Source organism: Anneissia japonica, unplaced genomic scaffold, assembly GCF_011630105.1.
Source record: "Anneissia japonica isolate Jap-2015-1 unplaced genomic scaffold, ASM1163010v1 scaffold287593_len981703_cov172, whole genome shotgun sequence".
NCBI classification, from domain to species: Eukaryota; Metazoa; Echinodermata; class Crinoidea; order Comatulida; family Comatulidae; genus Anneissia; species Anneissia japonica.
The window spans coordinates 422,498-432,767 of record NW_022726550.1 but is presented as its reverse complement, the minus strand read 5'-3'; the positions used below and the strand labels follow the sequence as shown (position 1 = coordinate 432,767).

The following is a 10,270-nucleotide window of genomic DNA, read 5'->3' as shown; positions in this document are numbered from 1 at the left end:
TATATATATAGGCCTATATATATTGCAGTGAGCATTGTTAACACAATACATTATAGGTTAAGTTGATAGAAAATATATGTTTACTACTAGCGGCATTGGCATACCGTATATCCTCGAATTCAAGCCATGTGCTTCTTTTTATTGTGAACTTTGGATGGGCTTATTTTCAAGATGGGCCTCTTTTCGAGGCTCCTTTTGCAAAGTAAAGAGGGGGTCTTCTTTTCAAAATGAATGCTGTAAATTTTGTGAATTTATTCCATAAAACAATAAATAAGGCCACTGTAACATCAATGTATCATGGATGGATTTAACTGGCATTAAATCACCTAAACTACTGTACAAACCAAGCTTGTATTTAATTTATTTTGTTTTTTGAAATTCATATACAGTGTATGTACTGTACTATATCGTAAAGAAGCCTATGCTATCTTGAAAAGAAGCCCATGGGCTTCATTTCGAGATGGGCTTATTTTTTAGTCTAATTTTGCAATCTAAAGAAGGGGGCTTCACTTCGATATGGGCTCCATCTCGAGATTAGGCCCATTGGGCTTTAATTTGAGGTTTTACGGTATGGGATGCCCTGTTTACAATCACAAGCGTTTATTTCAATTTTAAAATTTAATGAAAACTCGTATTTGATATTCATTAGTCTATACCATCAAGAATGACAATAATGGTTATAATTGTTCTCAGAGACACGTTCGCACGACTCGATGTATTTTATGATGATATGAGAACTGAACTTCAGTCCGATAGATGCAAATATACTATTTCATCGTTACTAGGTATGTCTTTCTATTTTTGTTCTTATTACTGATTAAAATGTCTGAGAAAAGTACGTTGTCTCAAAACAGGATCCAAATCTATCATAGTACCGGTAATTAAAACACACTACCACAACGATAACTGCAGCTACAATATTAACTAGAATTTTTTCATTATACGTTTTAATTTCTGAGAATAATTTAAATTTACCAATAAATCAAAGGTGGCATTCAATATGAAATATGTTGTCTACAATCTTTGCCTAATTTTAAACATCATAATAATTTTGGACATGCATGTTAATTTAATGTGAATGTGTTTTCTTTAGACAAGATTTTAATGTTTTACAATGAATGATTATCATTTGTCGATAAGCATATCTGTCTCGGCAAACTCAAGTAAGGAAGTATTAGCACACTAGGAATAACGTCACAAACGCAATTATAAATCAAGGGTATGGGATAGATAATTGAGAAATCAGAAACTGATTCCTTCTGCAGTGTTATTTTTGTCTCCTCGGCATTCTCTTTACTAGCGCTAGGATATTTCTCGGTTTTTTATTTTTGTTCTTTCAAGATATCGCTATTTCAAGCGCATAGAAGCTGTCCAGTAAAATGCGCTATTACTAACATAGCGCGACGAAAAATCATAACCATTTACACCTTCTAAAACCCGAAACACTTTGTGGAAAAAATGCATACTATTGTACCACAACATTTAGCAATGGAAATATAAATCAAGTGTATGGAGTAGATAATTATTTATATTATTTTTTCCTTTATATTTCTGAATATTTATATATTTTTTTTAATTGATTTTTTTTTATTATTGAGCTTATTTTTACTGCCATTGTCTTTTTTTTTAATTGTTTATATTATATTTACCTACCATTTATTATTACACACTGCCATTTGAAGTTACAGTAATATTTTTTTCTCTTTTATATTGTTACCGTTTTTTTTCATTTATTGTGTTTTTGTTATTATTATTATTACTTTTATTATTTATTATTATTATTATTATCATTATTATTATTATTATTATTATTGTAAAGCAACAATTACATTTGTATCATTTCATTATACATTATGCTTATGGCTGGAGGGTCAATCAGAAAACTAATTTCGGTTTATTTGATCCTCCTTCCTTTTGTTACATTCTCCCATGTTTTGCTTATAACTTTTTTCGTGAAGTTTTTTCCCCTAATTATTGTTTACCTTGACGTGAATTTTCCGTTAATTGTTTCATGTTCAAAAGGAAAAATAAACTTTGATTTGATTTTGAAATAACAGCAAATGAAATCTTTCCTCCCGAAGCCTATAACAACGGGGCCATGTGGGGTATTTTTCAGCTATATTTTAGCTGTTTGTATCCCTTTCAGCAACGCTGATGATTAGATATGTATGATTGCACACAATTGGAACTAGCCTAAAGAAATGATGATATTGATAACATTTTTTTTTTCTTTTTCTGTAGGAAACCTTGGTGGAACACTCGGATTATTCTTTGGAGCGAGTGTGCTTGCGTTTATAGAGGCGATGGAGTTTTGGTTTCTGAACGATTCTTGTCGTGGAAAGCAGAGACGTAACGTCCACTCGGTTTAAACTCAATACATCTCTCACAGACGTGAACTTCGTACACGTAGTAGCACTGAACTGGACCCTGCTGCTCATGAAAATGAACACTCGCCAAAAATAAACTGTCTAATAAACTGACACATTAATGTTAAAGAGACATTACTGTACAAAGTAAGAATGACAAAACAAAATATAATAAGGGAATTAAATGGATGGTTAAAACTTTACCTGTTACGTTGGTGCCATCTGCTCTCAGGCGTTCGACCTCCATGGATCGCCATCCCTCTCTATCTTCCGCCCTTCTCACACTTTCTCCATACTTCATCCGTGACCACTCATTGATGTTGCTAAACCAGTTTGTTCTTGGCCTTCCCCTCCCTTTTTTAGGTTCTAATTTTCCTATCAAAAGCTCTCTCTGAGTCTATTTTGCTTATGATGTGACCGAAGTATTTATCCACATTTACAATGTGAAGACTCAACCGATGAGACTAACTGCAGAATTAGCTATAAGGACCACAGTGGAAATAAGGTAACCGGTTCGGTACTGTATTTTTATTTTTTTCTTGAATATTATATTTGTATTCAGAATATGGAAATAGAAAATATAAAAAATAGGATATGCATTGACAAGATCCGACCAGCCTTTCAACAACTCATAGCCATCGGTAAAATAGTTCAAGAAAAGCAACAACACATGATGTGAGAGAATCCAGAAGAGGGCAAGTCTGGGCCAAAGAGTTTAAGAACTCGACGCTGGACAATATGAAAGACTCAAAAGAGTTCTACAGGTTGCCTACAGGTGCACGATCGTTGGCATCAGTATTTTATGACTGGTCGCAGGAGGATGGAAGAAGGTGTGAGGTACTCGGTGTAATTAGGATGAAAATCGAAGCTCCAAAGTACAGTATTTAAAAAACAAAGCTTACGCCAAAAATAGGTGGAGCTGTTGATTTTACTCGCTGAGTTTATTATGGATGTACCGTACTCGCGCGAATAAGCGCCCCGTTTAAATAAGCGCTCCTCTTGAATATAAGAGCCCCTCCTAACGTGAAAATTGTCTTAAGCGCCCCGTTTGAATAAGCGCCTCTCCATTCCTAAAAAAACCATTCAAACATACAGTACAGTACATCACAAACTTAATTTTCTGCATCAACTATTCGCGAGTATCTTAGCATTGTAGGTCGGTAGGTCCATCCATCTGTCGGTCTATCAGTCTCCATTAAGTTTAACATGGTTTTCAGTTTTGATGCATCTTTAGAATCCCGTTCTTGTTTTATTGCTACCCTTTTTGGTTTTAGAACTACAGTATTTAATATCTAAAAACTGAAATATAGTATGGCATTTTCAGTCAATAAAAATAACACGCTTTCCAACACTACCAACACCACCACTGATTTAATCGGCTGTTGTGTAAATACCCCAACATTCTTGTCATGAGCCATGCTCTCTCGACTAGTATCTTTTCTTCACAAAAACATTCATTTATCTTCGATAAAAAAAGTGCCCCTTGAATTTTACAATTTCCCATAAGCACCCCTTCAATTTTCATCTATTTCCTTAACCGCCCCCCCCCCCATTTCCACTCTGTTTTCATAAGTGCCCCTGTTGAATAAGCGTCCCGTTTGAATAAGCGCACCCTCAAAAATAGACTTGCCACAAGTCTCTTATTTGTTATTATTTTTCTCATTCTGGACAGCGCCACCAACGAGAAAGTTAATTTAGAGATAGACGGAATAAGCGACTTGTAAAACACTGAAATCAGGCACCAGAATGCCAAAAGAATGACGTAATCTTACATTCCGTATTTGGATAAATGGGCGGACCGAAATAAACAATTTCACCCAATCAAATGTTTATATTTTTGGAGCCACGAAACTGAGTCACTCGCGTCGACTAGTTAGGCATGACTAAATTTAAATAGTCCTCCCTAATAAAACGGGCCTAAAATATTTAGAATAGACCCAAGTAAGATTAATGTCTGTCTCACTAATTTTGGCAATGGCAAAAACAATTAAGCTTAGACTAGATGGCATACCATACAAATACAACAAAACTTTCCAGGAAGATGGCTCAGGCCTCGTCTGGATGGAGTCAGGATTAGTAGGCCTAGCCTAGACTAGTAGTAGAGGCTTGATACACATCTAGATGTGTATAAGAGACAGTTTCCACTCTGTTTTCATAAGTGCCCCTGTTGAATAAGCGTCCCGTTTGAATAAGCGCACCCTCAAAAATAGACTTGCCACAAGTCTCTTATTTGTTATTATTTTTCTCATTCTGGACAGCGCCACCAACGAGAAAGTTAATTTAGAGATAGATGGAATAATTCGAAAAAAAAGAAATCGAGTATGGGACGCCAATTAAATTAGGTATGGCGCGCACTAAGTGCAATAAAAAGTGAGTAACCTAAAATTAGGGCCTGGAACCCAGGCTACCTCAAAAAGAGCCAAAAATATTTTTAACACCCGTGCGCTTATTCGCGCGAGTACGGTATGGTTTTTTCGTCGCAATACGACGTACTGTACTTTAACTTGCATTTATCACTTAGTCTCTTATGGAGGATTAGTTGCTGGGGAGTAGTAAAGTGAGGGATAATACCATTGCAAATTACTTAAGGCGATAAGAGGTGTTCTTAACTAATAAATGTAGAACTACGTTTTTTATTCTGAAAAATTTCAGTGGTGGAATGGATGAAATTTTCATTTTCTAAGACGTCTAAATTTAGATACAAAACTTCGCTTCATCGTACCACATGCTACTTATACTACTCAGTAGAAGATATAAGCATCTAGAAATTGACATTATGATTGGATGTTATGGAGTGTGCGTATCCTCAATTCCGTATAACGGGCTGACCATTGAGTAAACATCGATAGTCGATGTAAAACAAATCAAAGCTGTAGCGTGACAGTACCGTATGATAATTATTAATGCCTAAACATTACTATAATATTCACGTTCTCTTTGAAAAATAAGATTTTCGTTCTATTTAATCACACTCTGTTACCATGGATACTATGAATTAGTTTGCTCGGCGTGGATTAATTGATGAATTTCTTGGCAAAATGTGTGGTGTCGCAATGATTTTAACACCTAATGAAATTACACTTCAACCAGTCTTCTGTCTAGAAGTCGATTCATTTTCATTTCTGTGAGAGACCTCTTCAATAAATAGAATTTAGGCATACGAGTAAATTTCGTTTGGGAGTGATCACATTATTATGTTGATTATGTTATCCTAATGCATGATTAACGATGATAGCAAAAATTGGTGGTTCGATGTTGTATATAGAAGCGGAGTGGAGTTGAATAGCCTGGTGGTTTAATCCGGGAGATAAATCCAACTCCGGTCTCTGTAAGCGGTAGATGACTCGACTCTGTCTAATGATTGTTGGTGGCAGTCTGAAAGGATCATAAACTTTACCGTGCATCGTCGCGTTGCGTACTCCACCGAATCGCGTCGGGCGCGGTGGGTGCCCGGCTTAAGATTCTTGAATTCCAATCCAAGGTGACAATAATTGTCTCGGTAACAGGATTTTTTTTTACGACTAAAATCAAATCCATCTCGAGATTAATGAGAATTATAGAGCATGTTTGTTTGTTTGTTTGTTTTTGGTTTTTTTTGGTGAAATATTGCCACTTTAAAGAGTTATTCAATTCGCCATTTGCATTATTATTGACCTTGAGCCTAACAATTGAAATACCGGTCAATGTTTTGTAGGTAATCAAAAGTTTATACATTCAATTAATATATGTTATTGTTGTGTTATTCTTAAATGAGAAAGGGGATTATCGGATGATTTTCTGTTTGATGCTGAAAGCTACTGTACATGTTTAGAGCAATGACTTAGTGTTTTTAACTTTTAAGTGATTTTTTTGTGTAATTTTAATGAATTTCAACATTTATTACGTATAACTTTATAATAAATACTTATTTTCATATAGTGCCATAATTCTAAAAATTATATAATATTTTAACTGTTGATTTTTATTTTTACTGCTAGGTTTGATGGACAAGGTTTTATTCTTATTCATTGTATTCATTTTGTAAACTGTTTTATTACATTTTGTGCTTTTTAAACTGTCTACAAGGACCCCCATGGAAATAATTTTTAATTATTTGTAACTAGGATAATCCTGTCAGTATTTTGTACAATTTTCTTTTTTATGTGTTATGACTCTTAAGTATAAATAAATTCAATCAACCAATCTGATACTTTCATCGTCAACACATTCTGTTATTTTGGACAATAAAGATTGATTTGATTTTTTTGAAGAAAACTGTTGTAAGCCCGTATGATTATAGACATGATGTGAATTAATCATGACCATATTATTTAGGCATGTCATATTTTGTCAAATTAAAGTTAATAATCGGGACAGGCCTTTAGGCTAGCCTATGTCAACGTATTTTATTGGTTCTCAAGATGAGAGCTCAGAAGAGTAGAGTCCAGATTCAAGATAATTTTTATTGTCTGAAATTGCATTCCACTGTCAGTTTTGCAAGTGTTAACAACATATACAGTAATAAATAAACGATAACAAGGATATAAAACTATTAGTATTAAAGAAATTTAATTCATAAGATAAACAATATTACACAAAACTTAATTAAATGAGGTCAAAATTGCACTTAAAACCAGAATTATCTCTTAACATTATCATTATGAAGGTGGATGGAGTTGGGAACGGCAACGTCTGGTGAGTGGTACATTAAACGGAAGCCTAGAGTTAAATATACTGTAAATTTGTGTCTTTCATTATAGTCTGGAGTTTAGCTAATGTGTATTTGTCATATATATTATCTAAATGTACAATATCTTTATTAATATTTTCTTTGCAGTCTTTCGGATCGAGTCCGATTTCTTCAATGTTTTGTTAGGCAATTATATGTACAGACAGTAAGTTAAAACACTGTTTTATTGCTTTATAAAACAAGATAAGAATGGTATTGTCTACAGTATGCTTCTTAAGTTTTCTTAGAAAATACAACTTTGCTTAGTTTCCTTACCAGGCACTGTTGTTTCAACAACAGTGCCTGGTATATATCATAAGCACTGTTTGCTTTGCAAAAATCAGAGATCATTTCTTTAGTTGTTAGCGTTCAATATAAGATTATTAAGCTGGCACCATTCAGGAAATATTTTAACTTCATCAAAATAATAGAGTTTCATCGTTATCAATAAATCCACTAATTGCAGTATTATCTGCGTATTTTACAATTTTTCAGTGAGGATCCAAGATCTTAAAACTACTTAAAAAAATATAAAAAGAAACAGGTACGGAGAAAAAACACATCCTTACGGAACACCAATACTAAGCTACTAACTGTTGACAATATATTATTACATTTAACTCACTGTGGTCAAGAAATTAAATACATGACAAAATTCGAGTATATGTATGGAACAATAGTGTTGAAAATCTTTAAAAACTGACCTTACAAAAGCTCTTGGTTTTGCAGATGTTTATACACATTATTTAGAAATACAAAAGGCATCAGTTCCTCTGTTATTACAGTATGCAAATTAATTATTATAGCACATTCTTGAGGATCCCAGTGGCCATGCCGCTTGGCTAATTTTTGATGTTCAAACATAAATGTTTTAAAAACATTTTATTATGTCAGAAGCCATTCAAGGATTTTAAATTTTAGGTATAGGTTTAACATCCAACGTTTAATATATGCTCATATTGCTAGTGCCAAAAAAAATATACGTTATACAATTAAGCATAATATCGGCCTTACTAATAATTTTTATTTGCATCAACATCACAATTATTATCATAACTGAATATATAGCAAATAACAGTTAATTTATCACAAGAAATTATTTCAGCACTTGTCATTGCAATTGTTATACTTTTAAATTTATAATTATGTGTCTTTATTTTATAAGTTGTAACTTTTATTGATCAATAGTATTTTTACAACACAATACAGTAATAAAATGATAGGACACATTGAATTGATGTTAATGAAGGAGGTTATATGTATTGCCCATTCCTCTCTCATTTAGGCGGGAAATCTACTTTTTTTAACCAAGCTAATACTAACTCTACACCTTAAACTACGACCTATCTATCAAGCTAACCTGACTAACTACAACTATCTATAGTCTGAATTACGATAGATATGAGAGAGGGTGGACTAGGTTAGGGCGAAATGAAATGATGAAAGTGATATCAAACCGTAATGTACTAAACAAACATCAACTACATGTAGGATGACAAATATACAAAACAACAACAACAAAGTAATTGTATTGATGAATACTGTATTCGTAATTATTATTTTAAAAATGTAGGCTTTTATTTTTTATATATTATTTTTTTATATTATTGTTATTTTTATATTATTATTATTATTAAATTTTATTATATAGCATATATTTAATATTACCAACTGCAATGACAAATAGTCTTAACCATAATATCTAATTGTACGTTATTTGTTCTTTAACATTTGCAAAAACACTCGGCATCTCTAAATTAAATCGACCAGATTGGCTCATTCCATCTGAACGGATGTTATTCTGCTGATAAACCAGACAAAATTTGCTTCCTGGGTCAGTGTTGGTATTAGCTTGATCACAGCTCCGAATTCCTGCGAAAATATAGTAACATATTCAGATCGTTATTTGGAAAAGAATGATTTATGTTAAACATGATTTGTGTTCATTAGGATGAAAAACACCCATGTAGATCTAATAACCCAATAATTTCAAGAAACATAGAAACGAACCCTTAGTAGAATCAACATTCAACCCACCAATGTCCACCAGTAGATTCCTTTTAAGTCGATCGCATACAGTTTCAGTATGTTGAAATCGGCGACAGTTCACAAGAACTGAAGGCCTTGCATATCAACCTCTTCTGTTGCACTGTGTTTACAAATATGTACTGCGTAAACCTGATGAAAACAATTGACATTTGCATAAAGGGTGCCTGCTCCGCCTCCCACACCCTCAAGACAAACAAATCCTAGTGAATTTTGATATCATTTAGACTGACATGGCTCCTGGACCACCGAATTGGTAATAGTTTTCAACAAACTCACTCGTCCCCCTCTTAACTCAGGTAAAATGTAATGCCAGGTTCCCAGTTACCGAATTTCATCTACACAGTAGTCCCATTAAATACGTGAACCAATAGTGTATCCATAGGTTGATTTCACATCATTTCACAAGCCCCAGGCATTCAAACTTACCTTTGCAATCTGGTATTTCATCGTCACCAAGATCATTATATCGCCATCAATATAAGATCATATTCGTTATGATTATCATTGTCCTCGATATTCAACATCAAAAGAAACGCGTTGAACAATTTAGTCTGAAAATCGCATTCATTACTATTATTATTATTATTTCTTTTCTGAAATGAAAACAAAATTGTATGTTGTAAAATGTATAGGCCTATGCATAGCCCAATAGCCCTATTGTCATTTTACAATTCAAACAAGCTCAACTTTCAAACAAGCTCAACTTTCAAAGCTACTTCAATGCTTTTCATAGACAGATAAATTTTACTTTTGAATCATTTGAAAACAGTGACACAGTACACTTTCTGGATTTACAATTTAACAACAGTGTAGGAAGCATGAGTATATATCGTAAAAATACACATACAGGTCAATATGTCCATTATGATAGCTTTGCTCCATGGAACCATAAGACCTCCTGGATTCGTAGTTTAGTTTAGCCCACAGATTGTGTACTCCTGATAAACTTCAAACAGAGCTTAGTAACATCAGGAAGTTTATGTCTTGGAATGGGTACCCTTTAAAAGTCGTTAATAATGTACTTAAGAAATTAAATGAACCTAAATGTATACATAGGCCTACTGATGATAGCTTGATTAAGATTTGGGTTAGATTGCCTTATCTAGGAAAACCAGGTGAGTTCATTTTACGTAGATGTTTAAATAAC

At 33.5% G+C, this 10,270-nt stretch overlaps 1 protein-coding gene and 1 long non-coding RNA gene across 3 annotated transcripts in view; one reads left to right on the top strand and one right to left on the bottom strand.

Annotated features, from left to right (window-relative positions):
* The window catches only part of LOC117113256 (acid-sensing ion channel 1-like), a 16,857-nt gene extending 12,978 nt beyond the window's left edge, over positions 1–3,879 (top strand). The window contains exons 9-10 of the mRNA XM_033256554.1: positions 694–785; positions 2,242–3,879. Coding sequence (XP_033112445.1) covers positions 694–785; positions 2,242–2,369 — 220 coding nt within the window. The 3' untranslated portion in view covers positions 2,370–3,879. The remainder of the gene's footprint in view (positions 1–693; positions 786–2,241) is intronic.
* Positions 3,880–6,889: 3,010 nt separating this feature from the next.
* LOC117113263 lies at positions 6,890–9,912 on the bottom strand. Of its 2 annotated transcripts, none has more exons than XR_004446170.1 (3): positions 9,550–9,912; positions 9,085–9,252; positions 6,890–8,946 (listed from the first exon to the last, which is right to left on the bottom strand). It is a non-coding gene; the product is annotated as an uncharacterized LOC117113263 (long non-coding RNA). The 2 variants fall into 2 exon arrangements; XR_004446169.1 differs by having other exon boundaries at positions 9,112–9,252.
* Between the last annotated feature and the right edge of the window lie 358 nt (positions 9,913–10,270).